Genomic DNA, 24,236 nt, shown 5'->3' with positions numbered 1-24,236 from the left:
TAGCTCCTCTGCTCAAAAAACCCAATCTAGACATCTCTGACCCTAGTAGCTATCGTCCCATATCTAGACTCCCACTACCGGCTAAGCTTATTGAAAGGGTCATGAATGCTCAGCTGTGTGACTTCCTTCGATCCTCTGGCTGTCTGGACCCTGCTCAACACGGGTTTAGGGAAGGTCACAGCACCGAGACCGCCCTCATCAAATCCACTGAGGAAATCAGGAAAGTAATGGATGCTGGAGGACGGGCGGTCCTGGTGCTCCTGGACCTATCCGCGGCCTTCGATACGGTCCACCATAACATTCTGTTGGACCGTCTTGAGGGCTGCGGAATCCGAGGAGTCGCACTGACCATGCTGAAATCCTTTCTATCAGACAGGATCCAGGTGGTGGCCATGGGAGACTTTGAATCCTGCCCTTTTACCCTACCAGGAGGGGTTCCTCAGGGCTCCTCCCTAAGTCCTACCTTATTTAATGTTTATGTTACCTCCCTCGCCCCGGTGATTCGTTCTTTTGGCTTCGAATTAACATCATATGCAGATGATACACAAATTGTGGTATCTCTGCTCCCGGGGCGAGAGGAAGGAATTGCGGCCAGATTCCAGGACTGCATGACTGCAGTAAGTTCATGGATGGCTAGGAACTGCCTCAAATTGAACTCCTCAAAAACGGAGGTTCTTCTCTTTGGAAATGTGACCAATCTCTGGACCCCTAATTGGTGGCCTCATGAAATGGGATCCCCACCCATTCCAGCCACTACAGTAAAAAACCTGGGGGTGACAATTGACTCCCAACTTTCTTTCAAATCACAGGCTAATGCCTTATCATCCTCCATTCACTGGAGAATAAAAACTATTAGGAAAATCCTTCCCTTCCTTTCCAGTGATAGTAGGAAAATGGTGGTGACAGCACTTGTGCTGTCCCGCCTTGACTACTGCAATAGCTTGTACCTGGAGGCCCAGCAGGGAGTTCTGAACAAAATGCAAACGCTGCAAAATGCTGCCGCCCGATTGATTAATGGTCTACCTAAGTTTGCATCGGTCACTCAAGAACTAAAAAATCTACACTGGCTCCCAATACGTAAACGTATCATGTTTAAAGCTCTCTGTATAGTATTCAAGGCAGTAAATGGAATAGGTCCATCCTTCCTTCAAAAACACCTCCAACTATACAAACCAGGACGACAACTAAGATCTGCTAACAAAAGCCTGGTTACGACTAACCGCATTAGGAAAGCCCGATGGGGAGGACGTAGTTTCTTCCACGGAGCATCCAACATCTGGAATGAAATGCCCCTCGCCCTAAAACAAAGCAATGACCCTAAGGAAAAATATCAAAACATGGCTTTTTAACCTCTAGTGATTTCTTTGCCTCTTGGAGATAATGTATCGTTTCAGCGCCAGGACACCGCCCGGTAACAGTGCGCTTAACAAATGGTAAAAAATAAATAAATAAATAAAAAAATAAATTATGTGATGCTACCTTGGGTATTAGGACACAAACAAACACCCCCACCCCTCCTCCGATGAAAATACAAGTGCCCCACCCTCTTGCTGTTTGCTCTCACTAACCCCCTCCCCCCTCCTTTCCTCCCCTCCCTCCTTGTTAGCTTGTCTCTGTTTGAGGTGGTGTTTAAAATACTTCAGAGCAATCTCAAGAGCGTGGCAGTCTTTTTTTTTTTATAATTCATCTTCACAACTTTGCGCGCGTGCACTCCCCCCACCCATCCGCTTTCCCAGTCTTCTTTCCGAGTGTCTTGTGCCTGAAGACATCAAATTGCTCGGCTGCTTGATTATACAGTGTCCTGTTTGCATGAAATCTTAACGTCTTCAAAGGGATGAAAGGCTACCTCAGTCCTGACAGACTTTGAACTTATGACCCCCACGTTTACACAGATGTCGCAGGCATTAGAAAGCATGAATGTAATAGACTCCCATACATGACATTAGAAAACGTGAATGCATATACACAAATGCAGAAATCTGCACAGTTTTATAGACAAGGAACACCAACTGATTTCATTGCCATCTTTTTAATCATGATTATCTCTCCACTAGGGAATTTAACAGTAGTGCCCAAGACTAATAGTCAACAGAACCTGCTGTCAGATTTCAGTTATTTACAATAGTTTAAGCTATTCCTATTATAAATTACAAAAACTTATTTCAGTATTAATTATTTAAAAAAATTAAAAGCCATTTGTATTTGTTGGATGAATACATCTAAGTCACATACATAGAAAACATGTTGCATCACAAATGCTATAGGTGTCACATTTGAAAAAGTTTAAAGTATTGGCATTGTAAATGACAAAGCTATTAATTTGGCTATTTTCAAGACCAACACATTAAAAAAAAATTGTCATTTACGAAACCAATAGCTCCAACTTTTATAATGCGAGACCTATTGCATTTCCAATGCTTGTTAAATTTATAGTGCGCGACAGATACCCAAAAAGGGTTTCCCGGCGCAGTAACAGTTAAATTACTATCAGGTTAAAAATGCTTTGTTCTTCATACACATAGCTCTCAATATAAATTGTGCATTCTACTCGGCTTCATTACTCTGTCTGAGCAGTGCTATTAACCAAGAGGGGATGTTATTGAGAGACCAGTCCAAGCGCTTATATGGAGGCTTCCCAAGTGGCCCTTATTGGAGTCTCGTAACATGGTAAAAGAGAGTGCACACAGTAGTCCCAGTTATCTCGGTTTATGGCCACCTGCATGAATTGGTGGCGTAACGGCTACCCCTTAGCCTGGAAGGAATTTAGATGTTCAATGGCATTTTTTTCCTCAGCTGCATCTAGGAATCTCACTAGTCTACACTTTAATTGAGGTGTTGCTGGGTCAAAGCATGCCAAAACTGCTGGTCTCCTTGAGCGAATGCTCCTTTGATTTAGGGGGACTCTTAGCAGTGGTCTCCCGTCTCCTTTCCTGTGTTAGCTCCTTGCAGGAGTATAATAATTAGATAATGTCGCCCTGGCCATTTTGCACAGACTACAAGATGTTCGAAATGGCTCCCTCTTCCATGGTGGAAAGTTCTGAGGCCATGGATAGAATAAACCTAAAGGCACGATTGCCAGTGATGCCACGTTATGCCCCTAAAAGTGCTCTTGTCGTTTTTGCAGGCGTAGACGTTGGCATATGTGTAGGAGCAAGATTTCGCTTGTAAGAATGAATCCAGGTTAGAGGGTTTACAGCTGTCTCTAGCCAAACTTTACAATTGAATAGTGCATCTTCTGCTGGGGGCCGGTGTGCAATTACCTGGTGACGGATGAGCTTACATGGAATTAATAATTTGGATTCTCTAGCAATTGGATGGTGTGAAGGGGCTCAGAGTGCTGACAGTTGGCTCAACATTCTCCCCAAAGTTTTTGATAAAGGAGAAGGAGAGGTCCAGACTAGAATGTCTTTGACTAGATAGTAGAATTCCAAATGAAATGATGTTGGGGGGACTCGATTTTCAATTAGTGACTCTATTCTCCAATGCCAGACAAACTAGAGATCAAAATAAACAGCACGCTGTCAGTATAATCACTGTTCCATTCATAGAATGGAGTTTAGTTTAGGTTATTGCTTGAGACTTGAACCGCTACTTGTTCTATTCCCTTCTCTCAGAATCGCAAGGGTGAGAGAGCATGGCTCATGCTGCAGTAGCCCCTACACGCTGCACACACTACAGTGCAACTCGTGTTGCAGCAGCTCAAGAGTACTTTGCGCTTCATTTCTCTCTGTACGTTGTTGTGCTCAATAGTGCTCAGGGATGGAGCCTTTGATGGTTGTTTTTTGATTGCCCTAGACTGCCTCCTGCACCTTCATCACTCTCTGCAGGTCCCCACGGTTTACTGTATCAGGCAAAGATGGAGCAAACTCAAAGGCGAGAGTGCGAGTGAGAAGAGGAAAACAAAGAAGGAAATCAGAGAGAGTGAGATAAGGGCCAGAAGAGAAATAGAGAATGGACGGGAAAAAAGAGAGGAGAAAAGCGGAGTTGGCTAGAACATTTTTGCCTTGGTTGCTTTGGGTTCCCAATCGGCCATGATGGTCTTTGCCTGCTACTGGTAATCCTTATTTTTTTATTTTTGCTCTGTATTCCCTAAACATTGCAATTTTCACCAAGAAAAAGCACGTTGGCGTCAGGGGAGTTCAACTCTTACAATCCTTCAATCAAGAGTAGGAATAAGGTAAGGAAGTAAGACCAGCAACTAACAGATTACAGAACTGGACTAAAACAGTTAGACTTCTATCAATATTTTATAAATACAGAAAAACATGAATACTTTGACAAAGGCCTGTTTTTAAGCAAGACGTACTTTAAAAATATTTCACCTTTCAGGAGCCCAATGTCATAGGTACTTACAGCCTGAAGATCCGAAAAGACCTTTTGCAAAGAGTAATATTCCATATAGGTCGCAAAGCCTTCATTGAGCCACAGATCGTTCCACCATTCCATGGTCACCAGGTTTCCGAACCACTAGAAAAAAACAATCATAACCTCATGAGTAGGTCTGCAACAAGGATCAAGTGTGGTTTCGTACTCTTTGCTGCATCGTACTTTTCAACCTAAAGTCACTAGAAAAAGAATACCACAGTTCAACACTGTGTGCTGAAGAGCATTGCGGCACCGTTCTGGGACCTTGTGAAATCTGGTCAAAATAATATGTAGGGATGCAAGTGAGAAACAGCAAGAGAAAGAAATAGAGAAACTGTTAGTGATAACCTTCACAATAAAATAAATCCATGCGTATTCAAATACAGCAAGGATAAAGGCAGATGCAGGAAGCCATATGAATCTGAAAACAGAAGGCGCCAAGTTAGCATAACTGTAGAACAGTAGAGGTAAGCCATGGCCAAAATAAAAAGTGAGCCGAAGTGACAGGAGTAAAAATGTTAAAAAATAAAAATAAAAATAAACTATTACAGTATTGGAAGAATAAAAAAAAAAACTGCTATCAATACAAATGTTCTACAAGTACCTGATGAGCAAGCTCATGAGCGATCACTGCAGTGACCATCCGCTTGTCCAGAATGGAAGAGGTGCTCTCATTGTACAGCAGGGTGGTCTCGCGGAACGTTATTAAACCCCAGTTTTCCATTGCTCCCGCCTGGAAGTCAGGAATAGCCACGAGATCTACAAGAAAGTAAAGAGGAGTTAACCCTGAGTTGCTTCCCAAGTAAACCCCATTCGATCATCAAAGAACATGTGAAATTTTGCTCCCCCTTAAGCTTACGAACTGCCACTGGCAACCTCTTCTATGCATCTGATAAACACAGAGGAGCAGGGTAAATGTTTGTGCCCAAGCCAAGGCTCGGCAAGGCTGTACTGACCTTTCTGCCATTTACCCAGAAGGTTGGAAACTATGGGGCTGCTTTCACAACATGGCTTGCCGAGACCCATGTGTGCCTCCGTGGTCCCTTTCTAATCCAAGCCTCTAGCAGCGTGGAGATGGTCTGAATATTATTGCTGGGGAGGTTTCCAGTGTGGCCAGAGGATCAGCCAAGATCCTTGGGGATAATCCACGAGTGCTTGTTGAAAGTGTTTTCTCTTGGTTATACCAGGTCAGCTAAGGTGCATTGGTGTGCATCTTCTTGAAACAGGAAAATGATTGAGTGATTAACAATGCAGTTAAAACCTACACTAAAAGACCCACCTTGAAGCCACACGCATGACCTTCATTAAGTATGAAACTTTAAAAATAGTTTTTTTTTATCTCCATTATAAAACAAATTCAAAAATGTCTTACCTAATTTTTCAAGTGGATAAGGGACTAAAAATATTTTCTTGTAAAACTGAAGAAGCTTCACTGTTGTTTCGAGGGCATACTGAACCTGGTTTATCTTTTGTGGTATAGTGTAAACAGATACCTGAGACCAAAAGCGAAAGAAAACACCATTATAAGTAACTACTTAGCATTTTAATGCCACAAAACACTGTTTTCAAACAAGTGCAATATTATTCATCTTTAAAGTGGTTAGATTCTGCAGGCTGAAATAGCTCAGCAAATCCTGTTCTGTTCACTTTAAGATCAAACGTGATGCGGTGATATCCATGCATAGTACTGCAGACCAAGGCATTTGTATGATCAACTTTACCAGCACTGCAAAGAAACCAGGGAGCCGCAAAGCAAAGTGTGTACTTTCTGTGTACAGCGTGCAGAATGGAGAGTTGCATGAACATGGTTTACTAATCAGAGTATTAACCCAAAGCATTGAGGAAACATCAGCAACAAGGAAAACTGAAGATTCCCGTCCTCCTTACAATGGATGAGGATGATGTGCGCCTCCTCATACTTCTTGACCTCTCAACAAAGACAACAGAACATTGCACCACATGGCACACCATGGCATCTCAAATGGTGATCACTGGCAATTTCAGACAAATATGGTTCTCCCCATTCGTATCTGATCGACATTGGTGCTTACAGTTGGGGTTTTCAAGATCCAGCACCTTAAGTACTCTACCTTTGACTTGAATGTCCAGCGCTTACCTGAAATGTTAGCGCACCAAGACCGAGTTCTTCCTACCTAACAAAGATAACAAAGGTCCAGTAGTCCAAGCCTGGCTCAACTACTATAACCAGGCTGGCAAGAATCCCCAACTATTAACCAGTGCCAAGACATTGTAATTTACAATGGACAAATTGAGCCTCAAGGAACACATCACTAGGAAGACCAAGGTAGCTGGGTAAGCGCAATGTCTCCAGAAAAAAGTGAAACTATTCCTTCCTGCAAGCAGTATCAGGGCTGCCATCCAATCCCTTGTAGTTGTGTATCTAAGCAAAATCAAGCAAGTAGAATATTTATATAGTGCTTTCTATGATCTGAATAGCTCTGCTTTATGCCTTCCTGACATGACAGTGGACCCCCTGAAAGGTATCCTAAAAGCCACCGCACACCTTATCACCTGACAAAATTCAACCACACCACTCTTAATGTCACTCTACTCCACTGACTCCCCTTGCATGCCAGCATCACCTTTAAGATCATCTAGAAGGCCACCTATAAAGCCCACCCCAGTCTGCCTGACTGCCATCTCAAGCGAACTGCAACATACCTACAGATACGACACTATGAGACTGGAGATAAAGATATGAAAGAAATAAACATTCACCACCTACACATCCAGGACCCGAAACAACATACCTATTAACCATCAGAATCACCCACACCTTCTCCAGTTTGTAAAACAGCTTAAAATCACCTTTCTACGAACACCGTGTCCTATTAGGTTCATGTTGCCTAACTCACATCAGTCCCCACCCAGTCCAAATTGTAAAATATAATTGATATTAACCTTAGTGTCTGACACTGTACAGTGATCTGTTGCACTTGGCCAGGTTTGCCTCATAAAAATAAATGGCCATATCCACAGTTACATACGAAGCAAAAGCACTTCTCACTTTGCAGTTGAGATGATGTCAGGAGGTGCTCCAGTGATTGCAGAGTTCGTGCCCTTGTATAATTAAATATGGATTCTACGCAAAGACACATTTCACAACCCGGATTAACCGTTCACCTGTACCACAAATAACTGGAATCATCAAAACACAAGATCACTACATGGGAGGTCCAAACAGATGCCCAAATTTCCAGGGTAAACGTGTTCTGGTCCTACCAGTTACGTAGAGTCGTAAATATTTAATATTCACTGTAACAACTTATGATAAAATAATAAATTCTGCCATATTTAATATGCATAGGCAAAAAGAAAATCTATAAAAGCAAGATGCAGTACAGGGAAAATTGAACCTGGTCTCCTGAGATAGTACTACAAGGAAGCCTGAAAACAATTGTGTATTCTTACTGCTTAACATTAAATATCCCCCTACACTTGCTCATTAGATATGTTTTGCTGAAACAACAAGCTTCCGTCATGTGTTTATGTTCCACAGGATTGAAAGTTAAAGTTTTTGCATTAACCGCGCCTTAGGCTTTTGGGCTTCCGTATCCCGTTCTAGTTTAACAGAAGAAATAAAACTTAAAATTAGACACACACCCAGAATATTTTCTTGATGTTTTCTGTTTCAGTGTCATCGTAAAGCAGTGATGTGACCTAATGTATTTTTGTAGTACATTGTCGTGAGCTGAAACCGGTGTTGCCGCTAGGAGACTATGGACACTATGGGACTCCAGTACCTTGAAGGGTTAATAATTGAATGTGCGACCATGGTTACTGCACCCAGGACATGTGCAATTACCATTACATTTGTAATTTAATAACAAAATATTTAATGTCTGCAAGCAAACTACAGATACAGGCATTTAAAATGTAGCAAAAGATCAAGCAATAACAATGCAAAAATGACGGTTAATAACGTGCTAATGAATGCAACAAAAGCACATTAAAACCAGACAAAAACGACAGAGGGACTGTACTGAAAACGTATTTGCTTTGATACAATCCTGTTTTTGTTTCTATGTCAAATTAAGGTTAAATGGCAAAATAGTCTGTGTTGTAGTTCTTTTGTTTACTATGTTACAGGACGAAAGGAAGGAGTATAATGAAGGCTCCTTTGCCACCTAACCTTCATTTGACATAGCAACAAAACAAGTATTAAATGGTAAACGAGTTTCGAGTGCAGTCTACTTTTCATTACTACGAAATAAATAAAACATAATAGTTGGCCTCAGTTACGCTTATGAGAATCCATCTGGGGGCAAGGACAGTGGGCGTCAGACAAAAATAACAAAAAACACACTAAAGGACAAGAGACGTTTAGCAAAGAAGGAGCACACAAGGGACTGGTGTGGCTGGAAGGAGAAGCCAGAGGGGGTGTTAAGTGGGGAAATGAGAAATACACAGAGGAAAGATGGAGCAGGCAGGATGATTAGCACGAAGAGCAACACAGGAAGACACATGGGAGGTAGCCAGCACGGGTAGATTGAAAGGGCTACAGCTGTGAAATAGTCCTTCAAGGCAATCACTGCACTGTAGGTGGAAAGATGCACCCTAGCAGTCAATAGCGTTAGTGAAACAAATATTCCTTTGTGCTGAGCCAAGCTGTAATTGGTAAAGCCTTAACGCACTGACTGTAAGATGCTTGGCAAAAAAAAAGCCACTGGTTAATGGCGCAGATCCAAAACCCACTCTATGTTGTACGCAAAGGTCGGTTTGGCAACTGTGCGGTCATGGAGGGTAACATAGGAACAAGAGGGAAACCATCAGGTTTCAATAGTATTGCCTTGGTAAGAGAACTGTCCCCAATTCATACTATGCCATAGTGCTTCTTAGAGGGTCTCCATAGCTTGAGGATCTTACGTGGACATCCCTGTCCCACATAAAATCATTTTCTCTGATGCAAAGCATGACCTAATCCAATCTCATTCTCTATGCATCTAAGGTGGGGTCAGCTACATCACCCCACTGCCTTGCTAAGTTTCGCCTCCTCATTAGACGCTTGATTTACATCTGGCTATGTTGGGGAAGCTTCGAGCTCCCCATTACACCAAGTACTTCCAGGATAAGTTTGCGTGACTATGGGCTTGATTTAGATCTCTGCGGGTTACTCCATCACAACGGGAACGACTATCCCATCTGCCGAAATATAAATCCCAATTCATCCTGTGGGCAAGGTCCGTAAGGAGAAGGCACCTTTTTCGCATCCAACTACTGAAATAAAGAGGCCTCTACCAAGCAATCAGTCTGGTTCATGCAGTCATATAATCTCCATAAATTCAGTCTCCTACACCTATTGGGCAAAAGCCATACAGGATAAAGGAGATAATTATGTACTATAGGCCGAAACCAAGGAATTTGTCTAGAACTTTAACCGCCACGTTTAAGATGGATATGAGGCTCAAAGGCAGTATGTGGGGGCCCTGCTGTTCAAAATTACCTTTAGCTTTCTATTTGAAGTTGAAGTAAAATGCAAGCGGCAAAGTTCTGCTGTCAGAGGCCACCACCATTATGAATATTAAGTTAAGTAGGATAGAGGATCTTGTGTACCCAAAACCAAGTGTCTCTGAATAATGTGATACCATACTGTTCTGAAAGAGGGTGCAGCTCAACATAGGAAATACATTAAGAGTAGTGCACTTCTGCTTTTCGAAGCAGGTTAGTGTTTCCATACAAATGACCTTACTAAATGCATAGCACGGTCAAGGCTTGGCGAAGCTGGTTTCAGGACTACCTTGCTAGCAAAAGCAGAAGAATGGTTTTCACTTATCCCAGCTGACTGACTCCAGGGCCCAGTGTAGCCACCAGTCTACTGTTGTGCCTCTCTTATTTGCAGACAGGAGTCCCTATGCCAGAGTCTCAATGCCTCTACTCCAGCTGTGTGGACCTGGAGGGAGAGGATCCAGAATCCTACAATAACCTCCTGAACAGCAACTTTCTCTGAAAGCTAACCCTAGAATAGTAAAGGAGACAATGTGGGTCTGTCTGTGGCCCAGTACAGACTCTGGCATCATGTGTGCCAAGTCAGTTAATCTCCATTTCTTAAGATTTTTTTCATCTGTAGTTTAAGCAATCCTAGTATAACCAGCCTCGTACCAGAAAGCTGCACAATTAAAAATAAGAAAACGTTTGGTACTATTGCAAAGCATCAAAAGGCCTTGAATGAACCAACAGTCCCAGTCCTCATACAATGTGACATGTATGGTCTCAATAAGTGCTTCATTTCACTGTGAAAAAAATACAGTTCAAGTTCCAACAAGCGACTCTATTGATTCCGGTTCAGATTTCTCCCACTGGCATCACCCACTGACCCAGTTTGACCTCAACAGAATCTGCACACCAAAAACCAGGGCATCCAACCCAATCAAACCATGGAAGGATGTTTGTACACATACAAGTCTCGTATCACTGGATTCATTGTTTTTCTTTTGGTAAAACACAAGTTCAGCAGTTGTTTGGCTTCATTGTGCCTTTAAGTACTAATAAAAGTGGCAACATACCCTGTACCTTTTCCCATAAACTATAACTGAACCCAGGCTATGCATTTGCACCACTGACAATTACTGGGAACAACTAAACCGATTTATCACTCGTGATCTGTACTTCTCACTTTCATAATGTTGTGGTATCTAGTTTATAAATTTTTACTGATTTCCCAAAAATGATTTGTGCATTTAAAATATTTACCTATAAACTGTCTTGCTTTTATAGTTTGTGTAACCTAGCATCCTAAATTCTCTCTGGGAGAGTAATCCTTCATCTCATCCAACACTACCAAAGGTAAGCCAAGGAATAAAGTTAGAGGACCTTGTTTTGTTTCTGTGAAGATGCACATGACTAGGCTGCTTTAAGAACTTTAACACAAAACGTAAGTCTTTGGCTCCATTCGGACCACCCCTAACTAACTCCTCTAGAGATACTAAGAAGATTTCTAACATCTATACAAAGAAATTAACAGTAAACCATCTTTTAAGCTGTAAACAGAAGGACAGAAAATCATGTTTCTAAGCACAATAGTGTTTGACTTCTCCTGTGATACACGTCCATTAAACATCAATTCATCTTATCTGTGCCTTTACACATAAAACCAAGTGCCAATAATGATCTATAAGTCCTGAATGCTTAATGTGCTCATTAGATGAGAAGAAAAGATGCTGAGTTTTTGGGTGGGAGGAATTCTACTGTACATTTGTTATGTCTTCTAGCAGTAGACCCAGACATTGCACTGACTGCATGCTTTATGATATTAAGCATTCACTTTTAGTGAATGTTCTCAAATGTATGCAATCAGTGGTTCATTCTTTTGTAGGTTGTTCAAATTAGTGTAATCATTTTCATTTGAGTGATTCACCAACTGTTCAACTCTGAACTCTACTACGGGACACGTGGCCAGTCATGGTATAAGATGTCTGTAAAGATCTAGCACACCCATATTGGTCCAGGTTTCTCTCACCCCGCTGGTTGCATGGCCTGATGCAGGTTAGGGGCGGTCATGAACAAGAAGCATTCCCATTAACAATGGAGCATGTACTGGAGCGCATGGATCGGACCCCCCACCAGTTCACATGATGGATGTCCTTCAACTCTCGCCCAACTGAAGGAGCGGGGTGAGCGAGTTGACACAGTTTTTAACTCCTACCATGCTCATGACGGAGCCGCTCCGTCATGAGCCTCGGTTGAGCTGTGCTCATGACGGAGCGGTTCCGTCATGGCCCGCTCAGCGCGCCTGCGCGGCGCGAATTCCGCATCTGCGCTGGATGTTCCATTGAGAGGGCGGGGCCATGACGGAACCACTCCGTCATGAGCACAGCGCAACCGCGGCTCGTGACGGAGCGGCTCCGCCACGAGCGCCGCTCTGCCCCCCCCTCCCCTCTTAGCGCTGCGGCGGAATTGCTGCTGCAGCGAAGGGGTTAAGTGGAGTTCGACAGGCCCAGTCTGATGGCCTGAAATCTATAGTAGTCACGGCTCCAGGCTGCTGTGGACTTCTGAAGTTGCGGGGAGTGGAAGAGGTGGTCTCTAGAAGGGGAGCTGCATCACAACTGATACTGCAACATCCCTTACCTGCTCCTGATGTGCAGGCAGGAGGCTGAAGAGATGCAGGGCACAATGATGTAGCCCTCAACTGTCTTTTTTTGATGGAACCCAGCAATGGCAGAAAAGAAAACACAGGAGGATAACTTTTTCAAAACACAAGCCTCAGGCTTGAAAATGAATCTGAAGGTATTGGATAATGTTCTCTCCGATGATGCGGATCAGAGTACGGTGGCGGGGATACTACTGAGGATCATGAATGCCCTGCATTAGCTGTTGGCACACACACACCAACTACTAGTGAGGCGATAGTAAAGGCAATGGAATACAAAGTTGAGGGTTTATTGAAGTAGGTGGTTGAAATTAAGGAGAAAGTGACGTATGCTGGAAATAAGATTCAGGATTCAGAAAGGGACATCTGGAATGAGAAGAACTCTCTACTGTGTCCAAAGGATGAGCAGTTGATAGAACTGCCCAGGCCTAGCTGACAGGAGGTTCAATATTCCCATACAGGGGTTCTGATGACTTCACCATGATTAGTTTGTAAATGTTACCAGAAGCCCAAGATGGCTATATAGGACCATATTATTCACGTAGGACATTTTTATCACGTTATGGATTTACTGCATTTACCACATAAGGTGGCTTTCAAAGTTTGCAGATTTCACCAAAAATGTTTCCATCTCAAATGGACAAAAATAATACTGACAGGGTATGTGCATCACCTTCCAGCATAATTTGGTCCTACATGCCACATAATTCTGGAACCCATGACAATCTTTTAAAGCTAAGCAGAGTGGTTTGAGGATCGTCATTATGGTGATGAAATCAATATTTCATGGACAATCATGAAACATTTCCCTGCGAAATATAGGTTTATATACCAGTGCATTTTGTGCATTAAACAGTTCTGGCTAGTCAATGGCTTCTAGGGCAAGAATGAGTCCATGCTCTCAACTTTTAACTTAAGTGAGATTTACCAGAGAAAAACTTGCCAGCCCAATGAGAAGCCTGCATTCACAATGCAAAAGGGTCTAGCCTATTTGATCTCTATTGGCTTTGTCAATGTGTTTTTTAAACATGTGGTACAGGATCACGTGTCATTTATGTAAAGAAGGGGGGGGGCTAAAATTGGCAGATCAGGACATAAGCTCAAGGATATATGGTAAAACACATTGTAACCAGAAACTATTTAAGAGGAAAACTATAAGTGCTGTTGAGTGATAACACATCACATAAGAGAATGATGATGAAAACATGAGATTTTGACCTTTAGAAGTGTGAATAACTTACATCAACAACAGAAAAGTTATAGTAGCAGATTTAGCCCTATTAGCTCCCTGGAGTGATTTGGTTAACAGTCAATGGGTGGGTGACACACAGATTGGCAAGACTGTCCCGTTTTCTGATTTGTTCAGTTGTATCACACGTGCTAGGCCAAGCCACGCATGTGAGGTACCATTTTTATCAGGAGTGTGGGAACGCTGGTTAGTAGGATTTGTTGACTCCCACAGATCCCAGAACTGGATAGGAAAATGTTAGGAGGTCCATGCAAGTTACATTACTCTGGACTCCCCTAGGTGTCTAGTGGAAATCTTTATACTGTAGTAAGACTCTTGATAGTGCCACTCGCATTAAACTTGATAATGCTGGGATTCTGAAGCATAGAGACTCCTTTCCCGTAATCTATCTGACACCCCCCTGCCGGGAGAGTCATACCAAGCAAAATATTATCTGTAACCCTTCAACCCGAATGGGTTTTGAGCAGACTGTACTTACAGTCACATATCTGAACATCCGCTCTCTAGTTAAGCACCAACTAGATAATTTCCAGCTTTTGGACTCTGATAAACCGGACATGCTCCTCCTCAACGAAACCTGGCTCACAGAAGAGTTCACCTCGGATATTTTAGCAGCAGTGCCAATATTTCTTTTTTTTTTTTTTTTAAAGTTTGTTTATTAATTTTCAGGTAGCAACAATAGATAAACCGTCACGTAGGACGGCATGGCTCAACTACATCTATAACAACTACAACAAGCAGTGCCCAATAGTTATTACATTATCCAGGCTAACAGGGGCGCAGGGAAAACTGGAGGAGGGGTCACAGCGATTATACATCAAAAGCAGCATTTCACATTGCTAGCTGTGGCTGGTATACCATCTGGCGACAGCCAAATTTTAAAAACTTGATTCCCCTCACTCTTCCCTGATCGGTGTATTGATCTACAGACCCCCATATCATATGCCATTACTCTCCCAGTTATTGGGTGGAATGATTTCCCAATTTATCATTAACTATGCAAAAGTCATCATTATTGGAGAATTGAATTACTGGGTCAATGATGTTAGGTAAAGTGTTAGTTCTGTTGAACTGACAGAACTACTTTCTGGGCTAAATTGTACCCAGCATGCGAGGGTGACCACACATGTCAAGGGCCATATGCTTGACTAAGTCTGGAGATCTAATCTTGGGGTCCCTAACTTAAGGATCACCACTTGCACGTGGTTAGATCACTTTATAACATTTATCCTCTCCGATGTTCATTGTCCTAAAACTCTCCAAAAGGTAGGCCGCTCCGGCTGAGCAGCAGTCTATTAACAACCAAGCTGAAAATATCAAATCTTGGCTCGAATTTGCTAGCAACAGCTTTGCTCTCTTAAAAATATTTTAAATATCGAGAACCTCATGAAGCACAACTTTGGTTCCACGACGTCTTAAAATTTAAGAAACTTGCCCTGCGTCAAGCTGAATGTAGCTGGAGATGTAATTACACTCCAGACAAAAAATACTACTCTACTGAGACCTTAATCCTTACCGTTGTGGACGAACTTAGGAAAGGGGCTGACTTAGGCACTACTTAGGCCTTGGTACTTCTGGATCTTTTGGCCGGTCGACCACGATCTTTTGGTCGATCGTGTCAGCAGCGTGGAATCCGGGGCCTGGCTCTTGAGTGGATCGTATCTTTTCTCAGCAATCGCTCTCAGGCTGTTCGTCTTGCTCACATTTCCTCCCCCAAAATGAAACTGGCTTGTGGAATTCTGCAGGGCTCCTCTCTCTCGACGCTTTTATTTAACCTGCACTTATTGCCCCTGATCCGTTCCCTTGTAAAAATGAAGATCAGCACCTTTAATGATGCCGACGACCTCCAATTGATATTTGAAATCAATCATTCGGCTTAGCCTGCTCTCAACTTCCAATCCACTATGCGATTTATTAGCAAGAGGATGAATAGAAACCATCTGAAACTGAATTCCGATAAAACTGAGCTTATCCTTATTGGCAGGCCAGCTAACCCTTGGAACTCCAACTTCTGGCCATCTGAACTGGGAACCCCTCCACTACCAGCATGCTCAACTAAAGGCCTGGGCATCACCATTAGCAGAGACCGGTCGGTGAAAGCCCAGAATGTTGCGTAGGATCAGGAAGATTTTTACCACTGAAGCCCTGACTTTAGTTGTGCTGGCCTTAGTCATCTCTCGTGTTGACTACTCAAACTCGCTGTACGTGGGCATCCCGGCATACCAACTCAAACGTCTGCAATTAGTGCAAAATCAGGCAGCCAGACTGATTTATTATCAGCCTAAATGGCACCACGGTATTCCATTAATGGTCAGACTTCATTGGCTTCCAGCAGCCGAACGATGCACATTTAAGCTGGGGTGCATCGTTTTTAAGGCTCTCCATGGCAACATTCCAGCACTCATATCCTCCCGGATTTAGCGCCATGTTCCTGTCCGGGACCTTAGGTCTTCCCATCTGAATTTGTTGGTCATTCTGTCCTCCAAACGGAAGGAATATGGGCAACTAAGATTTGCGGTCCTGGCTCCCCAATTCTGGAATTCTCTCCCTTTGGAGATTCATTCTTTGACCTCCCTGCTCCATTTAGGAAATAGTTAAAGACCTGGTTGTTCCGACAAGCATATGGCTAAAATCTCTGTTGCAGCAGTTTCTCCTGGACCCCAGTGCCATGAAGCCACTTGGTGTACGTGCGCTATATAAAAATCTTTAACATAACAATTAATCACCAAAGACATTTTATGCACACCTCCTACACTATCACAGCCTCTCCCTTTCAGAATCTAATTTAAAATATGCTGCGTGCTTTAAAAAAAAAAACCTTTAATAGAGAAAGTCATCACATATCAGGGCACGCGACCAAGTAGCAGCTAAATATGCTTCTAATGGATGGGGTTGAGTGGTCAGAAGACATCTAGAGTGCTCTGTAGCAAAGTATGCTAGGTTTCTGGAGTTGACAAATGCCTAAGTATTTTAAGGAGGTACTCTCTAGATTATGAGATTGCATTTGCCAAAAATACCAACATTTTTAATTTGGTAATGCTAAATTAAAGAGAGATTTAAAAATCGGAAATGAGGAACTAATCTGTTGAGATCAAGAAACATCTTGATTGAAAAATTGAATACTAATATTTAACAAACCCACTGCTTCTAAATCGCTTCAATATTTTCAGATAAAAGAAACTGAAAAATTATGTGTCTGTCTTTAAGTCGAAGACAAAAGTATAAATTACTTTAAAGTAATACCATTTATAAAGAAATATTTAAACGCTATGCACTATAAAGGATAACAATTCTCAACTTACCATGGTTTGATCAGTCATATTGGAGATGTTCTTCATATCGGCTACAATGAAGGCTACTAGGTAAGTACTCATTTTTACACTTGTGGCAAATTCATCTTGAACAGTCCCATCTGGTAATTGAGTAGTCGCAAACTGCAAACAAAACAAAACTACCATAAAGCATGCATTACAGGCAACAGAGAGAAGCTGTGATAGGTGTACAAGAAAACAAATAACTAATGCGCAAAGCATAATTTCTTCTCAGTTTCTAGGTTATCCTCAAAAGAGGACCAGTCTCAAATGCTTCTTTAAATGATAGTATTTCTTCATTATATTGACACTAAGGGCTCAATTACGATGTCGATCTGAGTTCCCTCTGACCAACATTGTCGCAGTCTCGGGACCGATTGACCTCCGGTCAGCAGTTCCGACACCACAATTACAATAGGAGTGCACATGGTACGGTTGCATACTCCCATTTCTCTATGGGAGCTTGTGCTGCAGCCATAAACCGGGAGATTCTGTTCATCCCTGCACTGTGTGGCAGGCACCTAAAGATGCCTGCCACGCGGTGAAGGGATTAACATGGGGGGGCACCATAGGTGGCCACTTTGCCACCAACCAGAGGCCGCAAAGAGAAAAGGGGTCCTGCTAGGAGTCCTCAAATTCGCTTTCTGACGGGCTTTCCATGTCAGAAAACCTGGCATGGAAAACCTGTTGGAAAGCGAGTATCGTAATCTCTATGGCGGAAACGTCATCCATAGGGATTATGGGCCGGTCTCCGACTGGTCCACGGGCTCCTTGAGCCCATCAGGATCCAGCCCGAATGACCGGCTGGTTTCACTTTCGAGGAAGTTGGAAGTGAAACGGACGATGAGGCTCGGAAAGCCTCTCATCTAAAGTCCAAGGTTTTCCTACACATCATAATAGGCCCCAAATGTATTAGTTGTTCAGTAGAACCTGCATTTACAACAATTAGAAATTTTCAGTGCACTTCAAGTTAGGGTGAAGACATCATTTAGTAGTATGATTCTAAATAACAACATTTGCAGAGTGGTTGTTCCATTTAATACCATGTGTGGAGAGGGATTTTTATATAATACACAGAAATAGTATTTTTAAGGAATTGGATGTGGTCCCATTGTTTATTTAGTCCAAGACCTCTACTAATTTGTTTATTTGGGTGCTAGTAGATGGGAGATGTGTATTGTGTAATATTTCCTTGAGAAAGTCCATGTCTATTTAATTAACAGTTTTAGATAATACTTGTGCACTAATAAAGTATTAAAGTGGTTTACAATTAAAGAACAGACTAGAGATCAATTAAATAAATAATTTTGAACATGGTGGGATCTCCTTAGGGAGCCAAATTCAACCCTATAGCAGTCTGGAAAGAAGAAATGTGAGCAGGAATAAAAATAGTTGGGTTGATTTTGTCCACATATATTACAAAGGGATAAGTGCTGGGAGACGTTTACGTATTGAAATGTGCAACCGTTACTATAACTGCAGAGAATAAATATCTCAACAAATTTGAACAATCCAAAACCATGAGAAGCAATGATTTAATTACAGTCGATGAACTGGGCATTTAGAAAAAAAGTTTGGTTATAACATAACATGGTTTAAGAATAGGTGCTTCATTTGGCCATAAGGAGACACTGCTTTAACACTAGCGTTAGCCATTCGTTTGATATTCCAAGTCTATCAATGACCCATTTCAACATTTAACTCACATTGTATTATCCTTTTTATTGCTAAATAATGGGCTTGAAATAGGGTTGCACGTCATTTGTCATGGTCTTCTTAGACATAGCATGCTTGCAGTAATAGTGTGGCCTGTGGGACATGGAGGCATATATTTAATTGGGCACTCTTATACACACAGCGCTTCAATAGCTTAGCTGAAGAACGAAACCTGATGACAAATCAATCAGATGGTTGTTTCACACAGTTCAAGATAAGAATCATTGCATGGATATTCACATCTTGAATGGTCTTTATGAAAATCAAGATGGTCAATTAGGTTGACGAAGGTTCAGTGCATCTGCACTGCAAATAGTGGCAGCCTGGACAAAGAAGATATGTCCTCCAACGAGCACCTTCCAAAATGTTGGACCTCACAGCAGGTTCAAGCAGTGGGGAGAACAATACAAAACATTTACTTCAAAATGATTACCTAGTATGCATGCATCCTGCGGAGTTGTAAGTCAAAGTTAGTTCCTCATCATTTGCAGTAAAGTCTATCACATGTGGGGTCCTGTATGTATCCCTTGTACCTCTGAATCTATTCAATATATGTAGAACACCAAGCATCTAACTGATATTGCAAAGCAAACTCTGCTTTCAAATGTATGCAGATGACACCAAACTTTATTCCTGAGGAAGCAAACAGAAGAAACATAGCTCTGTCATGTCCATATGCCTGGAAGATATGTATCGGGTGAATGATAGTTACCTATGTTTGAATTCCTTAAAAACAGAAATCCTGAGAACCTGTTGATGACAGCCTTCTTGGCTGGTCAAAGGAACTAGAAGCCATGCCGGTTCTAGCAAAAACTGAAAAAACCTCAAAAGTATGGCTGGACTCAGCCTTTACATTTGGTCACCATATCAAGGGAATAACCAATACCAAACCTATAACTGATGTTGCAGAAGAGGATTCCCCAGTTACTCTAAATTCCTCTCCAGCGCCAACTGTGTGGCCCTGGTGCTATTGAGACTGGACTACTGTAATATGGTCTTCAAGAGAGCACCAATTAACGACATGCAGAAAGAGCACAAGTTCAAAAAACAGTCTACATGGGGGCACCAAAGAAAGATGTACAGAAAGGCAACACCTTAAACAAAGCAGCCCCTTTATGTCTGAACCTAAAACTTTAAACATTATGCCATCACTGAAAGGATTATACTGGCTACCACATGCCACAAAGAAGAAAGTATAACACTGCATCTACGTCAAAGCTTGCGTCAGAAACGGCTCTAGAACTACATCCAAAAGAGGAATCAGGTATCCAGCAAAGCTAATCTTTTGTTCAGATAAGGCTCAACTAGAAGATCCATGGTCAGAAGTCGGGAGGCATTATGGGAGCTCTGCTATGGAATGCTCCGTGCCCAAATTTGAAAAATCCACCAAATGTTTCCACCTTCAAAAAGAAACTGAAAATAAAGCCTTCCCAAACACTCCTAACATCAGTATTACTTTTCTCCTCCATGACAGGACAGGTCTGCTTTGCATGCAAACAACAACCTCGGACGTTGTTCTACTGCAGGAAAGAGGTCAAATAGCCACCAGAAATTACATTCCTATTTGTCTGCTGTCAGTGCTAGGCGCTGGTAATTCATCACAACCTAGCTCCTAATATAACTCCAAAAATAGGAGTGCTCTTTGAATCAAGATAAAGGTGTTTAAATCGATCTTGCTTGAAAGGGGGATTCATATTTCTTAGTAATTGCTTAACATATGTTCTTCTCTTAGTATGGTTATGAGCCGAGCAGCATTGTATTCCACCCTTCGTAGGTCACAAGTCAACTTGCTTGCATTGTTAAGATACGGTGGGTATCTGCATTAAAGCTTTGTAGGTATGATAGCTCTAAGTAAGAATTGTATTTATTGTGTGGGGATTTACAGAAAGCATGTTGGCTTGAGGAAACAAATGCCTTGTGCTTCTCGAGTACATTTAATCGAAAATGAACAAGACATATGTTTGCTGCCTGAAGTGCAGAGGAAGAGGCTCCTAGGGATGAGGTTAGAACAGGAATAGTTTCCTGCACATGAAAGGATGTCTTTAGGCACTTAATGTGAAGCAGGTTTCCTTCTTCAAGGACTAGGAGAGGTGCAGGCAACTAATGCCTTCAGCATGATTTGATGTTGATTGACGGTTTGAAAGAGAAAAGACCGGTGCATTTCAAATGCTGCACTTGTGTTTAAAATAGTAAGTACGGATTTAGCATTATCACATTGTCATGGATTTCGTCTTCATGACACTTAGGAGGACGGTACGCTGCCTTTGCCAGGCAAGTGTGTGTGTATATATATATATATATACTAACTGAAAAAACCATAGGTTTCAGGGACGTTATAGTTAGAAATTAGCATTTAAAAAACCTTAGAAATTCACTGAAAAAAACATAGGTTTCAGGGACGTTATAATTAGTTGGACATTTCACTAGTACAAAACCAAAGAAATTCGGCCGTTATAGTTAGTTCAGCCAACTATAACTTGCACCCCTGCAATGCGCTGCTGATGACGTCACATACTACATCATTCATGACATGCTCAGTGACTTCACTGATGACATCCCTGATGTCATCATCCACGTGATAATCTGATGCACCTCCTCATACCCTAATATAACCTTTGATACACCCACTCTAAAATACAGACTACCATTTTCGAAACCATAGAGGACTACCATTTTCAAAACCATAGAGACACCCAACACCAGTTACTACATACTCACTCATACATATACAGCTCCCCAGGTTGGTAGGAAGGGTTTCTCATGCTCTTGCCACTTTTATAATGTGAATCAGTAATTGGTGAGGTTCATTATTAGGATGTAATAAATTAATTAATTATTGGATCAATTATTATTATTGATGCTATCTGTAATGTTTACAGAAAGTAACATGGTAAATAAAAAGCTTCAGCCTTAACTGCATGTTTTTCAGGCGGTAATCTGTACAGACAACAGTGCATGAAGACTCTTGTTATTATCGGTTTGAATCTAGGCCCCACCAAAACACCTCATATGGTTGGAAAGGAACAAAAGCTACACTAAGCTGACTAATCCCTGGACACCTCATTTTCAGGGCTCTGTTAAATACTTGCAACCAGCAGACATCTGCACTGCTCAACGACCATTCCCTTCACTGAAGATAGTTCAAATTAAACCACCAAGAGCTTGTCTTACTGTGAAGTTCACTCTGAGTTTGAAATGAAAACTGCTCAATTGACAATCTACTCTAATGCATTCAAACACTTGCAGGTTTATTTGTTACTCCCAATGTCTCTTTAACAGGAATTTAACTAACCAGTCTCCGAAGACTTAATCCACTACTGGAGTTTAGGTCTGGTTGGAGAGAAATGGATGGCAATCAAATATGTAGCATCTCAGGGCTGAAAAGGAGTCTCTGCTACAATTCGCTAAGAGTTAGATACCTTCTGTAGGAACCTCTTGAAACCGTTTTAACCGCCTGGGGACTAGGAGGTGCCCCGAGGCTGTTTCAGCCGGTCAGAATGAGTCCACGCCACAACTTTTAGGTTACTTCATTAAATGTGTGCCTATAGATGTTGATAATACTGTGGGCTAAAGAACAGTGATGGATCAAACCCAGATCTTTTGACTGGGTGTGAGTGTTTGATTGGCTCAGATGCTCCGTCCATCACCACCCCCTTTTTGTACCGCTTTGGCCGCCATAAGTGTGGCAGGGTATGCTCAGACGTGAGTCCCTTGCTCACTTTGCCACTGGATTCAAGCAAGCCGGGCTGAAGACGGCTGGAATGCCAGAAACCGGTCCTCGGAAGCTTGTTTCCGGTCCAGGGAAGACATGGCTTGGCAGTTTGGGCTGGACTGTTCCCATGAGGCACAGGGTCAGACCGATTTGCATATAGCCATGTCTGAACTGGGGTGGCAGAGTGGGCTAAAGAACGGTGATGGATCAAACCCAGATCTTTTGACTGGGTGTGAGTGTTTGATTGGCTCAGATGCTCCGGCCATCACCACCCCCTTTTGTACCGATAATACTGTTTGAGCAAGTAAAGTTCATTTCATGTAAAACATTTTTTTGTTAAACCTATAGTGAATTTACTCTCAGATTTGTATCATCTAAAAGAAAACTTTTAACCTCACCCTGTTGACTAACATTGTTCAATTACAGTTACAGTTTTAGTCTCTTAATAAAAGTCTGAATGATTAACTGGCTCTGGTGAAACATGGGCGTTTTAGTAGACATTGCTCAGAAATTATGTCTAGGACTGGCAGCCTTATTACCAAGGAATACATTCACAGACAGCTCTTGGTATTGGATGCAAGCATAAAAAATACTTTATGCCAACTTGAGTAAAAGATATACTGTATATCTTGTCTTTACGCTTGCCTCTCTCAAATTTCAGTGGGTTAAATTTAGGCAGCCAAGCTACTGATATTCCATTATACAGATAAACGCCTACCCTCTCTGCAAAGAAGGATTACATTTTTTTTGCTTCAATGGGTACCCTGTGTGTGTGTGGAGTCAGGGAAGGATAGATCATGGTATTATGCTATGTTTACTTTCTCGAGCCAGGGTGCATAGGATAAGGCCCAAGGAGCCTAGATCCACTTGTCTAGCTTTAGAAAAACACCACTGACGTTAAGCAATTAAAATACTGCAGAAAGACCTCTGGGAGGCACACTATTTTGCAGAGATGATGCAAGTACTTTTCTACGTGGTGGGGTCTTCATATGACCGAGAACCTCACCATGTGGCAATACTGTGTATATTACATAATTATATCAGCAGTAGAAAGACCAGGGAACTACAAAACTGGGATCCCTCAACATGCTACCCTAGTCCTGCACCAAAGGTCACTTAACACTCCTAATATATATTGGAATTAAAGATTTGCACTTGGGAATGCATTCAGAAATTGATATAATTCTGGGCTGGTGACCCTGCATCTGAATATTTCAACGAACATAAATCATACAAGATAGAAACAATCTATTAAGAGTATTATGGTATTAAGTCGGAGGAAGAAAGTTCAAAAGGAGATGAGCTTCTCTCGAAAACATGTGGCTCCAAAGTTTGATCTGTTTAGCCTTTTTAAGGTAAGAGTTGTTTGGTTAGATTTCCACCTAAACCGGAGAGGGCCTCAATGCGGTGGGATCATTCCCTCCATCTTTTTTTTCATGACTGAACATGTATTTACCAAAATGCCCAAACTTCACTTGTTACTCTCTACCGAAAAAGGACATACAACAATTCTGAAACACAGGTCTAGAGACTCTGCACCAACAATGGTGAATAATTGAAGTGAATGTTATCGCTGCATTTACCACAATGCATCTGGGCTAATTGTGTGCTGATATGCCAGGCAGTGTGCTCCCTCCTCCGTTTGTCACAGGCTCCAAGCTTTAGACGATATCTGGTCTCGAAGGTGCAAAGTTTCTACATGAAAAAAGAATTCAGGGTCTCCCACACAATTGAGCAGCACTATGGGAAATTTAATCAAGAGTGTGTGCTGAAGGT

At 42.0% G+C, this 24,236-nt stretch overlaps 1 protein-coding gene across 1 annotated transcript in view; it reads right to left on the bottom strand.

Moving 5' to 3' along the window:
* Window positions 1–24,236, bottom strand: part of LNPEP (leucyl and cystinyl aminopeptidase) — a 297,916-nt gene that overhangs the window by 105,626 nt on the left and 168,054 nt on the right. Inside the window, exons 4-7 of the mRNA XM_078675434.1 lie at window positions 17,024–17,155; window positions 5,738–5,858; window positions 4,970–5,124; window positions 4,354–4,467 (exon numbers count right to left, since the gene is read on the bottom strand). Coding sequence (XP_078531560.1) covers window positions 4,354–4,467; window positions 4,970–5,124; window positions 5,738–5,858; window positions 17,024–17,155 — 522 coding nt within the window. The remainder of the gene's footprint in view (window positions 1–4,353; window positions 4,468–4,969; window positions 5,125–5,737; window positions 5,859–17,023; window positions 17,156–24,236) is intronic.

This window comes from Lissotriton helveticus, chromosome 2_1 (genome assembly GCF_964261635.1).
Source record: "Lissotriton helveticus chromosome 2_1, aLisHel1.1, whole genome shotgun sequence".
Lineage (NCBI taxonomy): Eukaryota > Metazoa > Chordata > Amphibia > Caudata > Salamandridae > Lissotriton > Lissotriton helveticus.
This window is presented reverse-complemented; position numbering and strand designations above follow the sequence as displayed.